Source organism: Orbicella faveolata, unplaced genomic scaffold (genome assembly GCF_042242905.1).
Source record: "Orbicella faveolata isolate gen_17 unplaced genomic scaffold, um_ofav_v1 contig_26, whole genome shotgun sequence".
Taxonomy (NCBI): Eukaryota; Metazoa; Cnidaria; class Anthozoa; order Scleractinia; family Merulinidae; genus Orbicella; species Orbicella faveolata.
This window is the reverse complement of record NW_028301554.1, coordinates 15,682,887-15,709,273: the sequence shown is the minus strand read 5'-3', so window position 1 is coordinate 15,709,273 and position 26,387 is coordinate 15,682,887. Positions and strand designations below refer to the sequence as shown.

The 26,387-nt window shown below is 39.7% G+C and overlaps 1 protein-coding gene and 1 pseudogene across 1 annotated transcript in view; one reads left to right on the top strand and one right to left on the bottom strand.

Annotated features, from left to right (window-relative positions):
- The window catches only part of LOC110044115 (uncharacterized), a 169,446-nt gene that overhangs the window by 71,400 nt on the left and 71,659 nt on the right, over positions 1-26,387 (top strand). The window contains exons 5-11 of the mRNA XM_089296221.1: positions 2,488-2,607; positions 6,154-6,291; positions 7,572-7,691; positions 14,725-14,847; positions 15,335-15,463; positions 16,112-16,264; positions 26,041-26,163. Of these exons, the coding sequence (XP_089152347.1) occupies positions 2,488-2,607; positions 6,154-6,291; positions 7,572-7,691; positions 14,725-14,847; positions 15,335-15,463; positions 16,112-16,264; positions 26,041-26,163 (906 nt within the window). The remainder of the gene's footprint in view (positions 1-2,487; positions 2,608-6,153; positions 6,292-7,571; positions 7,692-14,724; positions 14,848-15,334; positions 15,464-16,111; positions 16,265-26,040; positions 26,164-26,387) is intronic.
- LOC110046349 (uncharacterized) lies at positions 12,772-13,908 on the bottom strand (annotated as a pseudogene).

Genomic DNA, 26,387 nt, shown 5'->3' with positions numbered 1-26,387 from the left:
GTGGATGCTGACATTTTATCGAGGCCTTGAACTTGACGCCTAACTGATCCCGGTGTTTTGGACAAATTGTGAAGTCACGGCCGCCTTCATCAAACAACCCCACGCGTGCAAGAATTAGTTCTTTCTCAGAAGAGACACTTGTTTGGGATACAGAGATTTGCCGAAGATGAGCACTTATATCTCTAGAACAAGAGCTCAAAGGAAGAAGCTCGTTTCCTCGGGATGAAATATCGCAGTGAGAGTCACAGTGCGAGGCAAAGGAACAGGAAAGATTAGACATTGTTTCCACAACATAAAGGTCACGAAGAAAATGGCTTCGTTGTGCCAAGGTCCCACTTACAATCCCAGACAAAGTTGTTTACTTTTCAGTGTAGACGTAATTATTTGGCGCACGAAACATCACAGTTCATGTTTCGCTGAAGTTTTTAAACAATAAGTTCAAGAACAATTTCACAGAAATATATTTAATAATAGTCGTTAAGAAATGCTGTTAAAAAGAAAAAGGAAATGTACCTTGAAATAAACAAGGCGAGGAAGTGTTTTATTTAAGCTGAAAATGGACACTAACTATGAATGTCCGTAATTTTCTGTCTCGGCTTATTGGAGTAATAGTTTTCTGAATTTTTTCAGGGAATGTCGGCTTAATTTCTTTGTTCCAAGTTCAGGGTCATGAAATTGTTCTTGAACTTACTATTCAAAAACCTCGGTGAAACATGAACTGGGATATTTCGTGACGCCAGATAATTATCTTTGCGCCAAAAAGTAAACAAAGCAAGAAACCTCGGCGCATCAGTGAAAATGTTTACAGTATGAATAGTACTTTATTTCCCCCTTTCAATCATTTTTTTTTGCCCGTCAGAAACGCGAATGTTTTCGTTTTATGCTGCGATGTTCTCAAGTCTCTCAGTGAACGTGCAAACGATATAACGCACGTGAAAATTATCGCTCGGCTCATACACATTATGTATGCGTAATAACACTGTGCGGTATTGAAAAACAATTTTTTTCCTTGGGTAAGTCGGCCTTAATGTATATTTTTCTTTCATTATCATTTCCAGTGAATTTTAGAGGGGGTCGGTAAGGGGGGTAAGAAGGGGGTCAGTTGACCAGGGGTCAGTGTTTTGTCGTAGCCCCTCTATTACGCGTTGTGATTCCCAGACTCCTTTCTACATTTCAAAGCTTGGCTACTAAGCACTAATTCGTATCGTTTCAATATGGTGTACGAAGTTTGATGTCATGGAGTGTTCCGGCGAAGCGATAATATTATCAAGCGAAAATCTCAAGTTTAAGAAGAGTGAATTAGGAAGACGAGAAGGTATAACAAGTGAAAATTTGTTATCTAAAGACTTTTAAATGCATTTGAAGGCTCGCAACAGCCGCTGTATCAGTGTTCTGAAACCGCACTTGGTTGTCTTTGTTTTTATACCAATTAGAACTTCACTGGAACTTCAAACTTTATTGTCTTTACGTTGTTTTCAATATTTGAGCTTACATCTTGGGGTTATGGCTAATCTACGGTTGCGGTTTATGCAGGAACTTTTACGATGTCAGTCATTAAACTAAAATCTTGTGCAAGATGTGCAGGGTTTGAGCTCGATCTGCGAACAAAAAATGGCAGGTCCCAAAAATTTTTTTGATAATTCGTACAGACCAAAGGTGGAACTGAACCGTGGTATAGATATCTCTTTGGGAGGGACTTGGCCACAGGAGATATTTGGCCTCAAAATCAACATACTTTGCTATGCCATTTTACATGGGTAGTTATTAGCTTACACTGATTGACAGGTAATCAATCAAATTACATGAAACTCCCGTACATAACTCATGTAGGACTAATCTACACTCATGTATAGCCACAATTGAATTGGATGAATTGCTCAGGTTTAAGAGCCCCCTACTTTTACCCTCATTTAGTGTAGTATTTAAAGAAATTTATGTGAAAAAAGTAGGGGGGTGGTGTAACTCCCCCCGGAAAATTGCAATTTTGAAACCGTTTTGGCTTTTTGAGTTATTGGGTATGCCCTTCAATCTGGCAAAGTTTCACTGAAATTGGTGAGATGGCATGTATCACCTCTGCCTGGTCCTCTGGTGGACGTGCTCTTAAGCAATGTACGTCTATCTCATAAGATTCATCCTTTTTTTTCTCTTTTAACTCCATAAACTCGAAATAGTGTAAAAAAACTTCACTGAAACTCCCACAGAACTCATTTAATTAGCAACCACACGGCTGGTATGACGACAATGCGAGATGAAAAGTTGTTGAGGTGCGGACTTGTTGGGTTTTTGTTTCTAAGTGGTAGTGTAGGGAAAGCCTGTGACTCTGTTTAAAGCCAAAGGATCACGAACGTTGAGACACGAAACTAGGTCGACTAAGAAGGAGACAAGGTACGTTTTACAAGAGTTACAGGCACTTATAACTAATGTAAACATATGCTAATGAAAACGTGGATTACACAAACGTGTTTTTCTTCTTTTCATCCTTGATAGATATTGACGACTGTTCGCCAAACAACGGGGGTTGCCAACAAATTTGTTACAACAAACCAGGAACGGAGAGAGAGTGCAGTTGCAGACGAGGCTACATAACAAATGGAACAAAGTGCGTTGGTAAGAAATGTTGCTTTGATGCCGTAGAATATTGGCTTAATGTTATTAAAAGAAACGATTGTTGCTGAAAACGAAACAATTGCTATTTTTCCTTTTTGTAAACAACTGTTAGCTGCTGTGACTGCATGATGAAATGAACTTTAAATGTTTGAAAATTTAAGGTAGCTCTGAAGCCAGTAGACTTTTCTTAAGTTTACAAAGGGTTGTATCTTATCATGCTTATCGTAACCAATGCACCAGCAATAATTGTACGTCATAAAAAAGTTTAATGTCGACGATCGGCGCCAACTTATAACTAATCATAATCATTGCCAATGTTTCTAAAATAAAATGGTACAAACATGTTACATTAAGAGCGCAAAAAATAATTACAACATTGGAAATAACATTGAAATAACATTTACATAACCCGTGCAAAAGTAAAACAATTTTAACATAGCCGTGCTGGACTGGGAACTAGACAGGGGATTGGTTCTTACACTTATTACCATTCAGTGATAACAAATGGGGTCACCGACCTCGTTTTTGAATTGTAAGCACTTAAAGCTAAAATAAAGGGTGTTTTTAACAGGTTATACAACCTCGTTCACAGGGTCTCTCATCTTCCTGCCCTCCCGGAGAGAGAGGAGAGACCCTGGCACATGCCGGTGACGTGCATCCTAGACAATTGAGAACTTCAGGGAGGGGTCCATCTCTACCGCCAGGTATATTTGCCGCAGAACATTATATCTTTCCTGGTTTATTTTGGTGACAACACATCCCAACTCCCGTAGGCTCAATATAAACAAAATTTATACTAGGCCGTCCCTCCCTTCAAATAATTTAATTGTAATCTCGCAGATTCTGGGAGCCACGTGACCAGCCTGTGCCAGGGTCTCTCCTGTCTCGCCCTGGGTGGGCGGGAAGATCAGAGGTCCTGGGAACGAGGTTGCAGGTTATAACCCATTATGTCATAAGGATGATTATTGTTTTACCAATAATTGTGCATTTACATGATACCAGTATTGTAGTATCACTTGACAAACGGAGATAGTATTCATAGTATAGCTATAAATAGTAAAGCTGTTGAAAAAGTGCTGGAAACTGTTGGCAGCCTCTGTAAATAAACTTCTGGTCAAAATGTGTTACACGGAAAATAAACTACTCGATATTTCTGAAAGCTGTGAATGAAAAGCAACTTAATCGAGTGAGTTCGAAATGACATCAGCAACAAGGCTAGCTGCAACAACACTATCATTTCCTGCAGACTCTTTTGAGAGATTTATGAGGTATAAGTATGAATTTAGACTGCCTATACAGACTCAGAGCAGTCCGCCACATAAGGTAAAGTACGCGCACAGTATGTGCCGGTCGATAGTACCACATGCAAGTCGGTCCAAGTTAATAGAATGAAAAATTGATGTATGCACAAAGGAAAAGGAGAAACCTTCACAAAAAGGGATTTACCTAACATCAGAATAGAAAGACACGTTAAGTTGGAAGACCCCTTAGAAGTAAGGACTATGGGATTAGCTTGGTAGAGCTTGTCATTGTATCTGTCATTTCCTTTGTTTCGTAACAACATGCAAGTCAAGTAGAAGGCTTGCTACAGTCAGGTTCCATTAGGGGGTTTCTAGCAACCTTGAAATTTTAATCGCTCGACTTTCAAGGGGTCATCACTTTTACAACTTTATGGTATTAAGACCGAGTTTACCAGAGGACCAGGCAGGGGTGATACATGCCATCTCTCCATTTTGGATGAAACTTTGCCAGATTGAAGGTACTACCCAACAACTCTAAAAGACAAAGTGGGCCGGCTTTGGGATTTTTCCCTTAGGAGTTAGACCACCCCCCTGGTTTTTGGACCAAAATCCCAAAAATGTCACTAAAATAAGCATCAAATTTAGACACCACTCCTGCTTACAGAATGCATTGAATTTTATTGATATTTAACACAAATATAGATTGGACCTATCTTAGTTCACACCAGGAGCTTCAAGTCATTTGAAGAGACAGGTGCCAATCAAGGATTGTCATTTCCTACCCATGTCACGCAACTTTGAGCTCTAAAAAAGTTGATTTTTGGCCAAGCCCACATCAAACTAGCGGTTGCTATGGAAACTTCAAAAATGATGGACACACAATTGACATATCAAAATATTTGTGAAGGATGAATGAACAGCCACTGAAAGTTTCAGCCCCTTAGTAAATCGCCTTTTCAAAATTTTGAAAAAACCTTATTGGAGGATGGCATTCACCCTTCCCATCACCTTGTACGTGCGAGTGTTAAGGGATATTGCAAAGAGTTTTGCATTCATTGAGCTTCCACTGTCCTAAATAATGTTCAAAGACTTTTTTAATGACATTAACGTAGAAATAACTTTGAGAAACTGATTATACAATATCTAACATTTTTAGATTTCGCCCTTGTCTCTTTGTTAAAACTAGTCTCTTGTCACGTTGTTTAAACAGCTTTTGTTACCAAAAAATAACAGGTGCCAAAAATTTTATTCTTGATTTCATTAGGCCAAGGGTGACTCTAAACTGTGGTAAAATTAGTTTTGATTTAGAAAGTTGGACTTAAGCGATATTTGAGTCAGAATTTGAGCTAATTTGCCTTATAGCTAAATGTTGCGTGACATGGGTAGGAAATGACAATCCTTGATTGGCACCTGTCACTTCAAATGACTTGAAGCTCCTGGTGTGAACTAAGATAGGTCCAATCTATATTTGTGTTAAATATCAATAAAATTCAATGCATTCTGTAAGCAGGAGTGGTGTCTAAATTTGATGCTTATTTTAGTGACATTTTTGGAATTTTGGTCCAAAAACCAGGGGGGTGGTCTAACTCCTAAGGGAAAAATCTCAAAGCCGGCCCACTTTGTCTTTTAGAGTTGTTGGGTAGTACCTTCAATCTGGCAAAGTTTCATCCAAAATGGAGAGATGGCATGTATCACCCCTGCCTGGTCCTCTGGTAAACTCAGTCTTAAAACCAGGACAGGCTAGAGTAGCTGAAAACACTTGTTTGTTTCTTTGTTTTTATAACATTTACAGCGGCCACTATCCAACTTCATTATAGCGCCTAAATTAATAAGACTTGATGATTAATTCAATATTCAAGGCATGGCATTGTTGGCTCTGAAAAGCAGCTAGAAGTTAATGCGGAAGTTTTAGATCTGATGAAGACTCTATATTTTCACAATTTTCTCACTTTGCTTCTCTGAGGGCTAGGTAAAAGTTTCTCTCTGCGAAAAATTTTGATTGTCTCCTGTTCGCTTTTATCTTAATTGACTGACAATGCAAGTTACAACGTAGTTCCGGCTGGAAGAGCCAACCATGGATCTTTATCTCGGAAGGACTACCTTGAAAAATTGAACCTTGCTGTTTTATGTTCGTTGTTTTTTGCTTACCATTTTTTTTTGGCTTTACTATTTGTGGTGTACTAACTATTTGCTGTCGAGTAATCTGGCATTTTAATGTTTCCACCAATTTGATGGTAATTATACAATGATATTGTGACAGGTATTATATAGCTAGTAAAATAAGCCAAGAATGTTTCAATTTCAGACGTGAATGAATGCAGCCTGAGATCTCTTTGCATTTGTGCGACCAAAGGATGTGGAGCAAGATGTAAAAATACTAACGGAGGGTTTTATTGTCTCTGTGGTGAAGGCTACAGTCTGTATAGTAGAACAGTATGCAGAGGTATGCTCATCTGTAAGGACATTGGTCATGAACAGTATGTCTTATACTCTATGGCTTGTTTTTTGCGGGCAAAAGGGGGACAACAGGAAGATATCATCTGTAGTTTTAATTTGAACGTAGGCAGCTGACTTGAAACTTCGAACAACTTTGTATCCAAGAAGATCTCGTACAAGAAAAAAATAAACATACTAGAATTTCATTTTCACACACATAATGGTAGTAAAGTGGCATATATATATATACATATTTGGCATATATAGTAATTCATGGTAGGACACATATAGTCAGTCGCCTTGGCGGCTGATAAACTTCGTTGTTGTTCTCTGAATACATCTTACTGACAATAAAACCTATATAATTGTATCTTCTGACGCAAAAGCAAATTCATACCCCTAGCGTGGTACAAGCAGGGTAAGGATATCACCCTGCCACCCCTTGTGTTTTCATTAATAAAATAATAATAATTTTTCCTTGGCCAAGAGCGCACCACCTGACCTACAAATAACTTCCTACAGTAATGATCTACTCATGCGTAGTTTGCTGCAAATATTCTTCGTATGCGTAGTTGTAACCACGTTCTTGTGAAAAATGAAATATAAAAACAAACTCTGTGATCAAATGATAAAACAATTATTGAACTCGGTTATCTCAAAATATCGCAATTTGTCAGTGTCTCTCAGATCAATTATTTGCTTCAGCCTTTGGCTTCGGCAAACAATTTATCTGCTCGCCACTGACAAATCAGTCACGATATTTTGTTCCACCTCGTACGATAGTTTGCTCTACAAGATATGTTTTTTATTTGTTACGACGTCATCTTGCACGGTTTTCTCAAGACGTCAAAACATAAAGTAAATTTATGGGGAATGACAGCGGAATGCTAAAAAGTAAGGTTTTACAATGCTGCTCGAAATTCGGGTTGAAACCCACGTCAACGTGCGGTTGCTATGACAATGTGAAATAACACGAAGAAAAATTGAACAACTACTGAAAGTTTCAGCATCACAGGGTAAATTCCATTTTCAAAACAAGAAAAAACTTCAAGGAGGTTGCCCTTTTTACGCTCAATGTTTTTTTTTTTAACTTTCAAAGTTTTTCTACATGACTTATGAAACATGTATTACGAAAATGTTATGTGCGAAATTGTTCTGGTCAATTGTACACAACGTTAACCAATTATAAGCGCCTGAATAGGAAAATTAGAAAACCTATCATCAAGGATGCTAGTGGCATCTTGGTAACCCCTATTTGAATATTGTTTTGAATACTATATGTTGCAGATGACAACGAATGTGCCGTAAACTATGGAGGTTGCAGTCACCTGTGTGTTAACTTTAATGGAGGATACAAATGCTCTTGCTCAAGGGGCTTTCGCCTTGTGAAGGACAAAATTTGTGAAGGTATATATATTTGTTTACCAGTTATGCTTACACTAGCTAACTAAAACACCGAAGGACAGCAACAAAAGCAAAGATCAAACCCCGTTATGGCCCCGAGGCACCTTTTACTAACAACCTCTACTTACGCATTTGACTCTATTGAATGGAAACCCGATCTTTGAAACTCGCCACTCCATTCTTGAAACTCGAAACTTCATTCTCGAATCTAATCTCGAAACTCGATTCCCAAAGACTTACTTAAAAAGTTTCTTGTCGAAAACGTCAAATTCGTTAGTACTCTATATATCACAATAGCTGCTTCCTTTAACCTGTTAAATTTATTTTTTGGTTTTATTTGTGACACCCGAGTAGGCAGCCTCATTGAATAAAATGTGATACATTGAGGTATACTTTCAGCACCCCTTGACACGTACACTTCACAGCTTTTCATGATGGACTAAATTTCTGAGTCCAACTCCGGCCCCCATATGTGACTACGAGCAAAAAGCTTTTATTGCAACAATACCTGTATGCGAATAAATGATAAATCGATTGGTGACTTGGAGAAAGTGTAAATAACGGAGAAGCGTTCTCAAGTCGATATACTCAGAAAAAGAATTTTCTGAGCCCCCAACGGGAGTCGAACCCATGATCTTCCAGAGTACCGGTTGGACGCTCTACCCAAGACTCCTGGTGAGCAAGGTCATATACTAGGTTCTTATATGTGTGACACATGTCCCCAATACTGCAAGGCTTAACATGTCGAAATGATAAATGTGAGTAAATGATAAATGAATTGGTGACTTGGAGAAAGTGTAAATAACGGAGAAGCGTTCTCACGTCGAAATACTCAGAAAATCCATTAATATCGATGCATGACTCTACGGAACGCTAACTCTGCTTGAAGTCGCACTAGTTTGCTGAAGAATACGCAATAAAACTAAACACATGGATTGGATGAATTTGGCCACAAATGTGGCGTGTTTAATTTGATCCAGGACACTTAAATTGTAGCAACACATCTACAGGATTTCCATTGTTCAGCAAAGGTGAGGCGAAAAAGATGCCACATGCCACAGGTTGTGGCAGCCCCACCAAGACAAAAGCAGAGTTAGCGTGGCGGGATAAGTCGAACAACACGAGACTTACTCTTTATGTTGTGCCTAATGATACAAAGAGATTGCTAGCAGTAGGCCTGTTTAGTCTTAACAGGCAAGCGTGAAACCGCAGCCCTTGCCTGACCGGCTTCAATGAAAAATTAAAGAGCACGTTCCACTAATTATTCTGTGGAAGAATAAATCATAGAAGTTAGATTACTTAAGGACCTAGGGGAGCTAGTAAAGCCGCAGCCCCTGTCTGACCGACTTCACCAAAAGACGACGGCTCGGACAAAGGAAACATATAAATTCAACAGGTGATATAAGGATGAAAGAATGAGAGTGAAGTCGCAGCTCCTGTCTGACCGACTTCAGTAAACCCCCAGTTCTGAATATTGCTAATGGTAAAAGTAATATTATAGCACCCCCTTATAAATCTCGGTGGTCAGAATTATGTTCATAATCCATGATAGTGATCTTAGCCGTGCATGGGTCGTCTTCACGCGATAAAATTTGCAGATATTGGACAACCGGCTGAACACGCAAAGCGAGTGCTCTTGGTCGAAAGCTTGCCAATTCGGAAAAGTCCATAAAGAGCAGTAAGAAACATGGCGGAAATTAGAGTGCGTTAGAAAGCCGAAGAGTTAGTGTATTCGAGGGACCGGACGAGCTCATGCAACACTGGTTTTGTAATGGGCAAACGAATATCTGAATGTTTTTGACGACTTAATGCTGTCAGTAATTTTTGTATTGAAAACGACTTGGTTGGGTCACAAAATCCTCCGAGCTTGTGAGCGTAAGAAATGGCAGAAAGATGTAAAGTTATCGTAGAAAAAGCCAATTTGCGAAAAGAAAGATATGAAATATAAAGGGGAAGAGAGACAGGGGATAATGGCGACGTGGGGTTAGAGGACCCGTAAAGTTGAGCATAAAATTGTCGAAAGATGACCCACGCGCGTTGATACGATCTCCGGGTTCCTTCAGTTAATGCTGAGCTCAACAAGCCACTCAAGTTAGAGACCAACTCTTGGGCAGTAGGTTGTCAGGTACTGTGGTTGGATTCTCGTCTACATCCGGTGAGAGTTCCTCGAACTTTGCTACCTGAGAACGTGAAATGTAATCGGCTCGAGTATTGTAAAAACCGGAAATGTGTTTCGTGTGAAATAATACGTGTCTGAGGCAACTTGACACTAAATCCCTGATCAACACCATAATACTCTGATGTTTGGACGTCTGCTTGGTGATAATGTCAACAACGGCAGCGTTATTGGTAATATTACACATTTACCAGGCATTAAATGTCCCAAAATATGCATCGCGAGGACAATAGGAAATAACTCTAAAACTGCAATGTTATAAGATTTCCACGAAACCGGCCATTCGCTGCCGAACCAGTGCCGGCTTCCAAAAGAGAGCCCCGAAGCCTATTGAGCCCGCTGCATCGGTATAAAGTTCAAGGGTATGCGACGTTTCCCAAGTATCGTCGAGAAAAAATGATTTGCCGTTGAACTCGTCTAAAAATCGAATCCACAAAAGGAGATCCTGTTTCGAGCCTTTACATAAACGGATATGATGGTGTAGCTGTCGTACGCCCTTGGTAAGATCGATCAAGCGGCGAAGAAAAGCACGGTCCGGGACAATAACTTGACAAGTAAAATTTAGTAAGCCTATTAAAGACTGAAGTTCTTTTAGCCTGACTGTGCGACGTTTATAAAAATTGTGCAAGAGCATGCGGCATTTTTTAAGCTTTTCGTCTGGTAGCCGCGCTTCTCTTCTCACCGAATCGAGAGTAATGCCTGCAAATTGCAATACTGTATCAGGGCTGACGGTTTTTTCCGAAGCTAGAGGTACTCCGAGATGATGGCATAGAGAAATAAAGTTGCCCAAGTCGGCCTCGCACCGGTCTTTGGTCTTTGCAATAAACAAAAAAATCGTCTAATATGTGCAAAACGGATGAGGCACCCAGACGATGAATAGACAACCATTCCAATGCGGTACTAAAAGCTTCAAAAATGTTACATACCTAGCAAGGAATAGTCTGCAGGATGAACTGGTATAATACGAAAAGCCGATTTAATGTCCGTTTTAGCTAGAAAACAACCCTCCCCGGTGGCTTTAATGGCTCTGATCGCATCACTAACGGATGCGTATTTGACAGAGGAACAATAGTCAGGAATAGCATCATAACAGAATTTCCTTTTGGATAGGATAAATGATGAATCAAACGAAATTCAGAAGGGTCTTTCTTGGGGCCGTCGATAAAACCAGGAACATGGAACATTCCGGAACATCCCGGAACATTCCGGAACATCCCGGAACATCGAATAATTATCATAATTATGCGAAAAATATGTAAAATTAAATTTTTAAAACTGAAATAAACAAAAATAAACTGGTATCAGCTTGAAATATGAGAAGATATTATTGGGGATAGAGGAGTCGGTAGCAGAGGGGTAGGGAGCGTTGGGTATTCATTCAGCTGACCACAATGAGTGCAGGCTCCTCTTCTTTCCCGCCAATTACGTCACGTCGCTTTTCAGCACTCTATTTTTCAACACAGACATGGACGATTCTGGCGATGAATGCCAGGTAATTCATTGCGTCTCCTTTTTTGATCCCTGAATTCTTCAACACCTGAGGTGTTTGTCTGTGCATCATACAGTTGCTTGTTAAGCCAGTATTCATAGTTTTGTCCCTATTCAATCGTCATGTTGCTATTTATCATCCCCAGTTTTCGCGCCGCTCCGCTAGGAACGCCTGGCACTATGACCCACTAAGTGCAGACTTGGCCTTTCCGGAAGCCCGAGTAACAAGCAAGTTATCATTAATAAACTAGTGGTAATCAAAGATTTATAGAGCAGCCCGTTCACGCGCGGTTTTCGCATGTCTGGTTTACTTTGGTGGTGTTCGAATGGCTCGATAGAAAACTAGGTTTGATCGAATGTCAGATAACGATCTGCACGTGAAGTTGAACTAGCGATGAATAGATTGTAGCCTGCGGTAAAAGTATTTTTAATTAATTAAGTATTAACTTGTGCTGGACAAACATTTTCCAGGAGATGCATTTGAACTGTTGGCGTCACTTAGAATTCAATTTCAGATCGCCAACACTTGTAACAAATATTTCTAGAGACAATAAAGTTTTGACCAGTGACCCTGCAAGACAGCGCGCGCGTCGCCAAATGTTTTTAAATTTTGTGTTTGTATTTGTTTACACTGTCATCAGAGGTCGAGTAGTCCAAACTAGTTTAGACAAGAAACTTGATGCCGAAGAGTTTCTATTTCTATCTCATTGAGAAACTATTTTTTCATGAGAAATCGTGTATACGCATATCTTTGTATTGACGTGATGAATTGAATAAAGAAATCACACTCGTGTACCCATACTTTTAGGTCTGATTAAGGAGTTCGAACGCCACTACCTTTCTGTGAAGAACGAAATCTGGGAATAAAGGACAGTCACGTAATTAAACTGACGGTGAACGACTGGAAGGAATTGATTACTCTTCTTAGTTGCTAGCCTTCACTCATTGCAGTCACTTTCATTTTTCTTTCTTTTTTCCTTTTTTATGTTTTTGTTTTGTTTCTATTTTCCGAGCTGATACCAGTTATTTTTGCTTGATTTGATTTTTTAAAATTAAATTTTACATAGTTTTCGCGTAATTATGATAACTGTTCGATGTTCCGGGATGTTCCGGAATGTTCCAGGATGTTCCGGAATGTTCCATGTTCGAGATTTTATCGACGGCCCTTTCTTGGGTACAACGCCTAAAGGAGAGATGAGAAAGCTCGCTAAAGGGGGAGTTCTAAAAGGACCCACTATTCGGCCTGCGTCGCATTCCTTGCGCAATTTCACTCTAGCAATTTCCGGTTGGTCTAGGACACTCTTAAGATTAGGAGATTCAAAAGGAAGCCGATCACCAACAAAATTAACACGAAAGCCACAACGGAAACCATCGACAAGGAATTGCTTTTTGTTTTGCTCATAACAGTGTAAGAGGCATTCAAGCCGTTCCACCCTTACGGGGGTTATTGGCGGGCTGTGAAGGGCCTGATACCTGAGTAGAGTTTCCTTTTGGTTTAACTCCACCAGATCGCTGTTGAGGGGTTAGTACAGAGCACTGAATTGCTGGGTGTTTGCTCCACATTTATAGCAAACGTGTTCGAACTGACACCCTTAGCAGTGTTTTCCGGCATGAAATGCCCAACACGTTCCTCGGGGGAAAAAATTTGGACCAAAACGCTGGCGTGTTGACACTTGGGGCTTATTGGTGATCGGCTGTGATCTCCGAAAATTAGCTGAGGCCCTTAACCAAAGTTCCCAATGTATTTGATCCCATGGTTATTTATCGGGTGCAGATTGCCTCAGATAACGAAATTGTTCGTCATACCAGAGCCAATCCCCGTGCGATAAAGCTACGTCACGGACCACCTCGCAATACTTCATCAACTGCGGGGTTTCACTCTGGTATCACTCAGTACAGATCGAGTCAAAAATGTTAAATGCTGAAACCCACTGTTGTATGTTGGAAACCCCCTTAGGTGCGTGATACGGCTCAAGAGTCAGCCGCGGTTGCTTTGATGACCCAGTGGAGGGTGTCATAGATAACGTATACTTATCGATTTGAGGGGTGGATGCTAATAAGGCCCCAAATTCCACATATTCGTTAGCCCAGATTTTAGCTTTAAGTTTCAAACCAACCCGGAAACTAAGATTTACAGAGACGCTAGTAAAAATTTGTTTAGATTGAACATTGTCGGGATCCAAAAACAGAGAATCATCTCTTGTACCTGCACCGGTGAGGTACTCCGCCCTACATATTCGCGTGAACGGCGAATAAAGGAATGACCAAGTATCAAAACACGTGTTACCGTCATTTGGCCGCTTGGAGCACAATGTTGTAAACTAAGATCTAAAGAGGGAACTGAAGAGTCGAAAATGAGAACAGGTACTTGCCTGAAAATTCTTGGAGGTAGTGTAGAAAAAACTTTTCCTTGCGAGATACCGAGGGTACGAGGGCCAAGGGAAGAAGGCCGAATTGCTCGAGAGAAATATCTTTTATCCTTAAGGGAACGCCCCTCTCTCTCCTGAGGTGATACTTGACACAAACCAGACCTACCGACCATTGCGTGACCGTCATGGCTCGACATAAATAACATTATGCGTGAACATAATGTTTGGTTTTATCATTTTACTCACATTTATCATTTCGACACTTTGAGCCTTGCAGTATGACAGGACATGTGTCACACATATAAGAACCTAGTATATGGACTTACACACCACGAGTCTCCCATAGCTCATTGAGTTAGAGCGTCCAACCGGTATTCTGTGAGGTCATGGGTTCCACTCCCGTTGGGGACTGAAAAAATTCTTTTTCTGAGTATTTCGACTTGAGAATGCTTCTCTGTTAGTTAATATCCGTATGTTCTTCACCTAATTTTGGCGATAAACTGCCCCTCAATGATGGTGGAATGATAACACACATTCCCACTTTAGATGCTTTCTCTTTCTCGGCTTTAAGCTCGTTTCTTCGGTTAGATTAATTTCAATTCCTCGCTAGAGTGAAGACTGAATAGGTAGCCTGTGTCAGTTATACAAAGAGCAATATAGAACATTCTGACACTAAAACAAATCACGACACAACCGTAGAAGCCTTATGTTTACAACGTCTGACAGGAAGTGAAGGGTTGAAGACAAAGGAGCTAAGAAAGGGACGAAAGAGTGAAATCAGCCAATTTGCCTACTTCTCGGAAATGGCTACGCCATTTCCCGACTAAAAAGTGACTTCATATATGGCGACACACACCTCGCTCTTCTCAGAGTTTTGAAGACTTAGTTCAGAGAAGGCTATGTAGAAAATTTTCCGTGTTTTGTCTCACTTTCTTTCCAGTATGTGTTTTCTTCAACTTACACGTAGCGAGACTTCATTTTTTAACTTTTTCTTTCTTGTTAGATGTAAATGAATGTGATAACAACAATGGATACTGCGAGCATACCTGTCAAAATGTTTATGGTAGCTATTGGTGCAAGTGCAATGAAGGCTTCAAGTTAGACAGTAACAGAAAGACGTGCTCAGGTAAAGTCATAAGCCAGAGTGTGTTTTCTTCTGACTGACATAGTGCTATTGTTTTCGTGGCTATTATGTTAAGGCCTTGTTCTGACATGAATCCTTTGTACAATAGCGCAACTTTGGGAGGCAACAATATATTATCATATGTGATGTCACTTTGACGCGAACGTTTTGCAACGTATTGATTTGGTTGTATTTTGGGTTAACTAGGGAAACTAATGTAAGTACAATAAAAACTCTAGTAAAGCCATTGCGAAAAGCGTAATAGTAAACTGCGTGCTACAAAATCAACGAAGGGAAGTTATGCCATTGCACTACCCGTAAATTTGTAAGTTAGTCCGCCGGAAATCATAAAACGTGCATGGAAAGCATGAAATCACAAAACTTTTCTGAAATCCAGAAGAAAAACCTTACCGTTTGGCGAAGAACAACATTTGTTACCTGGTGTCGAAGTCTTGACTTCGGCTGACAACACAGTGTTTCACGTTTTCAGATATTGATGAATGTAAGTTGGGTCACCATGTACATGGCTGTGAGGACTATTGCAACAATACTCGTGGTGGTTACTTCTGCTCCTGTAGAAAAGGTTACCAGCTGACAAACAACAACAGGGCATGCACGGGTAAAGTAATCCTCCTCCCCTCTCCCTTGCCCTTAGCAAGGCCTGATGTTGATATTTTGCTGTACAAGCAATTTAAAGATGGTGGCTTCTTTTGAATGAAACTTCGTCAATTCTGAAAACATTACTCCAACTCTGACATACTCAAAGCATTAGGAATGTAGACTACCTACACCCTTGGACCAACGTGTTTCCAAAAACTGGTTTTCAAGGCATTCCAAAATTTGAAACAATGCTTTCGCGATTTCGTATACCCCAGCCATCACCAACTGTGTCAGATGGAGAGATTACTTCTCTTCAAACCAAAGCATTCTAAACGATAAAGCAATATTACTTATGAGGTCACCATAGATAAAATAAGGTACCTGATAACTGTTTTCGCAAATACTCATTTCCCTCAGTCTTGAAGAGTAATCTCTGGATTCACTTAATCAGCTTCAATCACCTTCTGCGAAAAATTGTTTTTAATTAGTTGCGAGGGAAATTGTTTGCCTGATGGCACTTCTCATTGTCACGAGTCACTAGCAGTCAGGCAAAAATGCACATTCAGGTCAGTCAAACACGTACACATTTGAAAACAAAACAGAAGAATTCTTGGAGGGCACCATGTAGGAAAAATAGTAATAAAGTTACCAACCACTTTTCTCCCAGATATCGATGAGTGTGCTCCCAACAACATAACCGGCAGTAACGAAACAGCCACCCGATCAGCCTGTCACCACATCTGCACAAACGTTGAGGGAAGCTTTCTGTGCTCTTGTAGGAATGGATACACGCTGATGTACGACAAAAAACAGTGTAAAGGTGAGTAAAGCTATATCCAACGTTTGTTTTCCAAAAGTGATAAAAACCTGATATTTTGTCATGGAATATTAGTACATTGTAATGAAGAGACATGTCGTGTCTTTGATATTTCAAAAAGACTTACATCCTTCGTACAGGTCACCAGACATATCAACAGACCAGAGTGACGAGACGCAACACCCGAGGAATTCCTGGGGGATTCAAATAGAATCAACAAATAATTCGACCGATTCGATGGTAGTCCAAAATTTATTGGATAATAGGTCCTTTTCTCCGAGCAAAATCAAAGACCCTCACTTCAAATGTAATAAAGTAGCTAATTAATAAGCGATGCCGACTACGTCATCAGCATTTCAATGATTTACAAAATAGAACAATACAATCTCGGGCCTGGTTCAAATGTTTCGCTAATGTCGTGTCGAATTCAGCATTTACTAAGTTCAATTTTAGCAAGACTATAGGTCGACAGTTGAGTCAAACGTCGCTCTATACTCGTGTCGACGCTCTATACTAGTGTCGAACTCAATCGTAATTCACTGCGAATTCACTCACATTTTGCTTATTCTGTCAACGTTATTTTAGTGGTATTTCAAGAATCACTGCATTATGATGGTTGAAAAATACAAATAAGCAAGCAGGTCATGGTCATGCGTTGAGTTCAGCAAAAATGTAGTTCGGTGTCGAAACTGACATCGCGCCAAAGTCGGGTAGCGCGACTGATCGCCCCAGGTAAAAGAATCCCCAGCGTTAGATTCCGGAATCCAGTGACTGGATTGGCTGGATTACGAGGTCTATGTCTTTGGAATTTGGATTCCAAGCATTGTGCAATTCCGGATCCCAAACCTTTCTTTTGTATTCGGTCACACTTCAATGGCAGATTCTGCTATTAAGGTGCGATATCAGTTACTAACTTACTTAGCGTCAACGTTGGTCTCGTCGTTACTTAATTTGATATCTGTCAGTTAGTGCCTGAACACTGGCTGCATGATTATAGCGGAGCTCCGGCGGCCCGAAAGGCCGCTAAGCGAAGCACCATAAATAACTATACGAACAGAACCACATGCATGCATAGAAATAGAAAACCATGCAACTCTTTCATCATGGTCAACATTGCTAGCAGCATGGATCGCGGGTCCTGAGCCCTACAACGACGACGATGTCGCGCAACATGGCCACCATTCTCCAGGTAATAGGTCGAACAAGGCATGCAGCCTTGCGTTACAGCTTACATCTTTGATATTGGACATTTATGTTATGGTCAACTGACACCTGTCAAGGTATCGGCTGACCAGAGTCACGTGACCATATTACGGGCTCAGGTTTAGAGCATAGCTCTATGTGAGATGTTTTTTAACTTGACCTCTGCTCAGGTAATGGTTTTTGATTGGATCACAGCTTCAACCCAGGTTAACTTGATGTAATCATATGCTCAGCTTTAAGGCTTCGCTACATCTATATATTATGGAACAACAAAATGAACCAAGAAGGTCGAACTCGGTAAAGTTGAGTTGTTTTCATAGTTCAAATCATAACGAGCCAGACGTTCTTAGCAACCAAAAAACAGACCTGGGATCCCGTGGAGATGTAGAACTTTTAGTCCTACATCTCCACGGGATATCCAGTGGCTTACAACATTCCAGTGTAATCATATCCCTGTCGGTGATCATTTATGTTCCACAAAACGCGTCAAGTTTTGCATGAATGTGTCATAATCCTAAAGTGTGAAATTATATTTACTGTAAGACAATTCCAGCGTGTCAGAAAGATACAAAACATTTTAATAGTCGGCGATTCGGGAAATTGCGCGACTGACGTGAAGAATTTGGATTAAAAGAAAAAATAACGTTGAAACAATGTGTTTTCTAGGTTGGGGTGCAAACGCCAGTTTAAAACTTAGACTTTTTGATACATTTCTTACTCTTGTAAAGCTACGGAGCACGTATAGATGAAACGTTTTCGCTAATCTCAGTTATCACTGTTATTCAGTAAGCGAAGTGACTTTGCCTAGCAGCCCAGAAATGCCCGAGAGTCAGAAATGTTCTCAGATTTTCCGCGGAAAGCCTGATTGAAACCTGTTTAGGGTATGCTCTGTATACATGTTTGTTGCTTATTGATTCCAAAAATAATCTGAATTTTCTAGTATTCGAATTCGAAGATCATGTGCACCGACACTTTGAAAATCAGTTAATGTTATGGGCAGTCAGGAAATCATCTCAAAAATTATGTCAAAGCTCTCAAGAGCGATAGAAATCTCGAGTACATGATGTAATTCTTTTCGAGAAATGCCGAGTGATTCTGGAAATAGCACGACGGAAAAATCACTATCACGATTTTGTTACATATCCCGAAGCACTCAGCAACTGTACTGCATGGACTTCAGCTTGGATGAACCAGAAAGGATATGTAACATGTTCCTATAATGTCACGCACGACGGAAAAAATAACTATGACGATTTTGTTACATATCCCGAAGCACTCGGCAACGGTATTGCATGGACTTCAGCCTGGATGAACCAGAAAGGATATGTAACATGTTCCTATAATGTCACGCACAACGGAAAAATAACTGTGGCGATTTTGTTACATATCCCGAAGCACTCAGCAACTGTATTGCATGGACTTCAGCCTGGGTGAACCAGAAAAGGATATGTAACATTTTCCCATAATGTCATGCACGACGGAAAAATAACTATGACGATTTTGTTACATATCCCGAAGCACTCAGCAACGGTATTGCATGGACTTCAGCCTTGGTGAACCAGAAAAGGATATGTAACATGTTCCTATAATGTCACGCACGACGGAAAAATAACTATGACGATTTTGTTACATATCCCGAAGCGCTCAGCAACTGTATTGCATGGACTTCAGCCTGGGTGAACGAGAAAAGGATATGTAACATGTTCCTATATTGTCATGCACGACGGAAAAATAACTATGACGATTTTGTTACATATCCCGAAGTACTCAGCAACTGTATTGCATGGACTTCAGCCTGGATGAACCAGAAAGGATATGTAACATGTTCGTATGATATGAACGAGCGAGGGAAAAATGACGATTTTGTTGTTGTTTTTGTCTCCTATAGTGTCACGCATTACTGAAAAATTATGTGGTTTTTGTAAAATATCCTGTAGCACTCGGTAACGTAGAAAGACTGCGAGGACGTTTGCGTGGAAAAACCAGAGCGGATTTATAATATGTGGCTTTCAGAAAACTGGTGTACCATGGACTTCAGTCTAGGGTCTAACCCACGAATGAAAATAGTGATTTAACATTTTAGTAGCTATCTAGTCCCCACACAATCTAAAAGCATGACAATGGGTGTAAGTTATGATATAAATAGAATATTAATCGGAAGACTTAACTTGGTGCGTTTGACTTGTTGAGTTTTGAAGCTGTTGTCTTGATTCGATGCTCTGGGAGGTTGGTCACGAGCAGCGCAAGCTGAAAACGCTTTCTGGTTCTCTCCGTCGTTCTTGGGTGAATGAATTCACGTATAAATCAATCGTGGCTGGCGATTTCGTTTGGTTTTCAACAACTGTTTTATGGTTTAAGCGAAAACCAATCCAAATGTATAGTCAGGGCAGCTCCTTTGTTTCCCTTCCCGTGAAAAGAAAACCCACGCGCCTTCTTTAACTCCTCAAGGCAAATTCGATTGGAAACTGGCTCAATTTCGCACAAATGCGTCAGAGAGACACCATATCTTGTAACTCAGAGGCACATCTCGTTTTGTGTCCGTTTTTAACGACCGATGACGAGTTCATTCGAAGTCGAAGTTTTTTTTTTTTTATATATATGACCGCGCAATATTCCCGCGTTATGAAAATTTATTATAAAATATCAATTATGTGGCCAGATCATATCTGAAAATAACTAGGTTAATTTTGTACACAATTACTGTCACTGAAAGCAATTATCGCTAACCACAATAGAACCGCAAAAGTCTTGCGATGACAGCAACCTAACAGATAAATGACATCACCCCATAGCAACCGGACCTGGCGAATTTTTGAGCTTCCGGTTAGCTCTGGCTCGTGATGCATCTGACAAAGATGGAGAATAGGATTGCGTATTGACGGACTTTTGCAACAATTTGAGTGGTCTGCGGATACGGAGGACCATGGATCAGCTGTGAATTTTGGCGGGGATTATGGACTATGTATGTACGTCATGAAGTTCGAATCATGGATCCTGAACGAAGCTCCAAGCATAGATCTTTGGTCAACAGTGGTTGGTATATTAGTAATCTATCCACTTTATCCAATTTATCCGATAATTTAAACTCGGGTTTGACATGTTTATCGGAATCGTGTAATCCTTATCTAGTATGTCCGACTTGTTAAAATTGTGGCAAACTCGACAATGCCTATATTGTGTACATCCGCCGCCTCCGGGGTGGAGAGGGACGTATGCAAAGCGGTGTAGCTAATCAGGCTCTGCACTCGGCATGGTTTTCCTGCAATGTTTAGAAAGTACGCTCACTGTTTGATATATTTAATCTGCATTACGTAAGAAATTTTCCGTCTTTTAAATGGTTAAATCAAAAATTTTCTCCATATACAGCACGGGTAACCAGAAACCATCCTACACCTTATTTCAGACCAGCAGGGTGCAACACTGTGGAAACGTAACAAATATCTGCGCATGTACATTAACGGCGTTATATATAGGTTGATCCCTCGAGTTCATTAGCAAATGCTGACATTTACTACTGCTTGGCCACGACATACATCACACTGTGTGACAGAGTAACGCTATTAGACCATGTATGAAAACGTTGTAAGAGTAGATAAGGCTATATAATAAATGTGACCTGATTTAGAAGTTGTGATAACACAACACGAGATCATAATTTCAATGCCAGCCAGCCTAACAACCTCAATAGCAAACAGTATATCGAAGTGTACCTCTCTACTGCTTTAAAAGACTTTATTTTGGGTGGCTAACCGGTACCTATTGAACAAATTATTTTCTAAATAGAAAATATCAAAATTGTAAAATAATATAAAACAGTACTATAACTGCTCGCAATGCATAACGGTTTTTAGTAGAATTCTTACTAGTATACTAATGCAAATGCTGCAATCTAATTGGCTGAGCTACTCATGTACTATCAGCCATTAAGTTTTGGAAGAAATTTTAGCTGTAAATGGGTAATTAAATTCCTGAGAAGACTAAAAGAAGCACATTAACGGTTTCTTCACTTTAAAAACTTGAAAATATTGAAAAAGCGGGTGCGCGTGTAAACAACTGCAAATTTGTCAAGGACAGTTCAATACGTGCGACTTTGAATAAGGGTAAAGTTCAATAATACGTGGAACAATAATTGGAAACCGTTATTTGCGTTAATTTCAGTTAGAATTCTACTAAAACAATTAGATTATTCGCTCTCGATTTCTATGAGGCAATAGTTCATTCGGCCTTTGGCCTCATCAGCAGAAATCTCGAGCTCATAATTTAATTGTTAAATAGAGCGCGCAAAGATGACGGTCAGTTAGATGCTATCCGCAATAATATTATTGTACTTAGTTTAGCTCTTAAAAACCACTACACTAAGACAACTTCCTGGGCATTTTTTATCACCTATTCCTAGTTGTGATAAGTGAACATTTCGAAACACTGAAAGAGGTTGCCCAAATCAACAAGAGTCAACTTGAGACGCCTTTTGTCACATGTAGCAGAGTAAAGAGAAAAGAGAGTACTAGCTTCATACAATGAAAGTGAGAATTAACTAAACCATTGATTAAACTTTTTCTTATCTTGTTCTTGATTTGTTTCCTTCTTTCTTGAAATCCTGTGCACAAAAATTCAGTGACGACATTTGAAATTTCAAGTAACAACTGGCGGCGATTCAACCTGGCTGAAGATTTTTCTGTTGTCTGCTTCACTGCATGACTCTCACCGCTAAAATTAATTACCTACAACTACATGTACAGCTGTAGTACCAAAAAATATTATGTACCTTTCCCGGTCAGTTTTATTGGTTTTTATATATAATTACTGATTTTATACACTGCAAGCTAGGTCAGAGAGGTCGATCATGCACAAGATGGTAATCATTAACAAATGATCAAAGCATGCAGCCTATCAAGACGATCAAAGACCCCCTTGACGACAGTGGTGGGCAAGCGATTGTCTGTATGGATCTGCACACGTATACGACACTTCCAGGATGATCGTGACTAAAACACCACATGAGTACATACGAGTTACATACGGATACATACGAGTACATACGAGTCACATACGAATACATACCAGTAACATACGAGTACATACGAGTAACATACGGTAACACTGATACAGACTCATACAGTAACATACAGGTTGCATAGGAAAACATTGGTTACATACGAATACATAGCAGCAACATACGATGGCAGGAGAGTAATAAACATGAAATGTGCCACTTTTATTTTCACATTTTTACATGTGCGCATGTCATGTCGTATCGGCCCAAGCCCATGTGTTAAAAACTTTGGAACGTGGTTTGACAGCAACTTAAGCATGACTGATCATTATAAACAAGGCTTGTAATGCGGCATTTTATCATTTGCATAACTTGAGACGTATTAAGAAATACCTATCGAGCGATTCTTTAATTACTTTGGTTCACGCTTTTACAACCAGTCGTCTTGACTATTGTAATGGTTTATCGTTTGGCTTACCAAAGGCGCAGATCGCTAAATTAAAGCGTGTACAAAACGCAGCAGCAAGACTTATACTTGGCGTCGGAAAGTTTTCTCACATTACACAAGCGCTTTATGAGCTGCACTGGCTGCCGGCTTCTTTGTGTATTGATTATAAGATTTTAATTTTGACTTTTAAATGTATTTATGGCCTTGCACCAACTTATCTTAGTGATCTCATTAGTAGAAAATCGAGTTCATCATATAATCTGAGGTCTACTGGTAAGCTCTTATTGGACCATCCCAAGGGTAAGATGCTTCCAACGCTGGGGGCCAGATCATTTTCAGCAGCAGCTCCGAAACTCTGGAATGGCCTACCTGAAGAGCTTTGTCAAGCAACATCACTTGACAGTTTTAAATCTCGACTTAAGACTTATCTTTTTAAGAGGTATTTTTATAATTTATAATTTTATTTTATTTTTATGGTGATTTTAAAGCGCTATTGATCAGAATATGTAAATATGCGCTATATAAATTGGTAAATTATTATTATTATTATTATGTCTTACACACACGCTGGCGCGCACAAATGCCACACACGCACGCGTACCACACAAGTGTGTGTGACACACACAAACAAACCTGAGCGCCCTGGGCACTGATGTGATATGATGTGACGATACATACAGTGTACGGCAATAAAAAGTAAAAGAATGAATCAAAACTAATAAACGGACAGACTATGAGTATTCCCTGATCATTCGCATCATATCATGTCAGCGTATGTGTGTGGCACACACGTACATGTACATGTATGTGTGTGCTATGCAGGCGTGTGTGGCAGTTGTAAAATGTGAAAAGAAAAATGGTACATTTCATGTTAATTACCCTTCTGCCATCGTATCCTGCTCCTATGTATTTCTATGTGACCAATGCATGCGTATGTTACTCGCATGTATCGGTATGTTAATCGTATGAGCTTGCGTGGTGTTTAAGCTACGATCCTTCCTAGATACCAATTATTTTTTCGGTTTTGTAAATTCCGGGGATGTGTATTCCAGATTCCAGACGCTGGATTCCGGATTCCGCATTCCAAAAGCAAAAATATGTTGGATTCCGGATTCCCTTAAATGAGGCGTGACTGAACTTGTCATGGTTCCTGTATCTGACTAGACGTTGACTCAGAAATCGAGCTACAATCGTGCTTAAGGTGAATTTAACTCATCATTTAAGTTCGACATGACCATAACATGACATTCCAACCGGGCCTGAATGTAATGTACAACACTGGCAACTAGTAATCATACAGGTCTGTTCCTGTAGTCACTCCGGTCCTAGTTTGGTCTGACTTTGGAAGTCAGCTTGGGCTTTGCCCTTTACCACAGAGATATGAATGCACAGAAACCATAATTAAATCAAAATGTTAGCCGTGTCGATGTGCGTATGCACGTACTGTATTTTAACTAATTAATTAATTTTAATTGCTTAAACAACGGTTAAAGTTTACGCCTTAGCACATTAGTTAGGGCTTTAGAACTTAGGAAGCAGCCCTCTGCATTTAGAGACTTGTCACATCACACGTCACATGACCAGGTCGTTCATTCATACAGACAGACAGACATACATACATACTTTATTCGTTGTAGTGGGTTCCACCAGAGGATGCCGATTGATATAATTAAGGAAAATTTCAGCTAGGTAGGGAACATCTGACCAGAATTATGGGGTCATTACTAAAATATGGAGCGCTGGTATGCCGGAACGCCAGAATACTAAAACACGGAACACAAAATTACTAAAACCCGGAAAGCATGAAAAATAAATAAATAAATATAAATAAAAAACTCGAAACTCGGATGTTAGGATCCCAAAATAACGTTCTACCCAATTACCAACACTAAGCGTTGGATTTTTTGCGTTTGACCGCTGACTGTGCTCGCCGGCTTATTTTACTGTGGAGTTAATCAGTGGTCGCAAGCTCAATTATTTAAAATGGCGGACATTTCTCCCATTCTACGTTAACACTTTTGTTAATTTAATGAAAGTTTTTGCACATTAAGTCAAACGACAGTCGTCTTATCTTTGGAAAATACTGAGCTTCCCAGATAAGATATTTGTTTCAATTGCCCATGGTCTGATACATTGATACTGGTACCAAAGAATGTTATTCTTGGTGATAACTGAACTACGGGTTGATTATTAAAAGCAGGCACCAATACATTTCGATACAATTGTATATGTAAAGTCGCACACGCTTTTAACTCGTTTCGGATCTTCCGTTACATGGAAATTTATTTCCCCAATGATCGAAATACGGTAACTGAAAATAACAAAATTACAAACACGGGAATGAACATAAAATAACTAACAACGACCGAACATGAAGAATGCAGAAAAGCGGCAAAGCGAAATAAACGAAGAAACTTACAAGACGAATGTGAAAAACCAAAGACGAACCGAAAACCAGAGACGCTCGTAGTACCCAATGACGCTACTAACTGAAATAAATTACACGCAAACCGAACTTATAGAGTATGCAAATGAACATAACATATACAAAAAGGGCACAAAACAAAAGAAACTAATTACGCAAAACTTAACACTAAACACGAAGCAAGAAGCATGAACAAATGTCACAAATTCTGGCGCCTACAGTATGTCAAAATATCCAACATTTTATTTAAAGATGGCAAAACGCTCTTACAAGATAATCAAGTCTTTTTTGAAGAACACAAAAGCAAAAACCGACACAACGTAGAATGATTTTTTGAAGGTGTACTATATTTCGGTTTTTTTTGGCAGGCGGGGTTGTGGGTGGGTGGGGATACTGGGGGAATTTTCCTGTTTGAATTGAAGTATACTATGAGTTTTTGAAATACAGATTTTAAATGATTAATTCATTTATTTATTTATGTTTTAATTTATTTATTTTTCATGCGTTCCAGGTTTTAGTAATTTTGTGTTCCGGGTTTTAATATTCCGGCATTCCGGCATTCCGGCATTCCGGCATTCCGGCACTCCGGCATTCCATGTTTTAGTAAAGCCTGAATTATGGCCTTGCTATATTCTTTTCAAAAATTGTTGCTATCAATGTTTGTTCTCAGAATAGAAAACTCACAAACTTTTTCTTATTCTCATCTCTAGACGCTGACGAATGTCAAACTGGAAAACAATCTTGCGAACATAACTGCCACAACACTGATGGAAGCTACCTCTGTAGCTGTAAAACGGGATACAAACTGTCATTGAACGGGAGATCATGTGAAGGTAAATAATACCTTAACCTTTTAGCAAGTTTGGCAAAATCACACTACGCGAAAAGCCAAGTATTCCGGCCCGAATATGAATCGGTGCACAGTGCATATACCAAATTATTATGAGATATCCAAGGACGTATGACTCAAAATACACCTTCAATATTTCATTAGAATTTGTCCTGTTTTTATGAATTCGATCTGAATGCCTGACGTGAATACCTTGAATACTTCAGG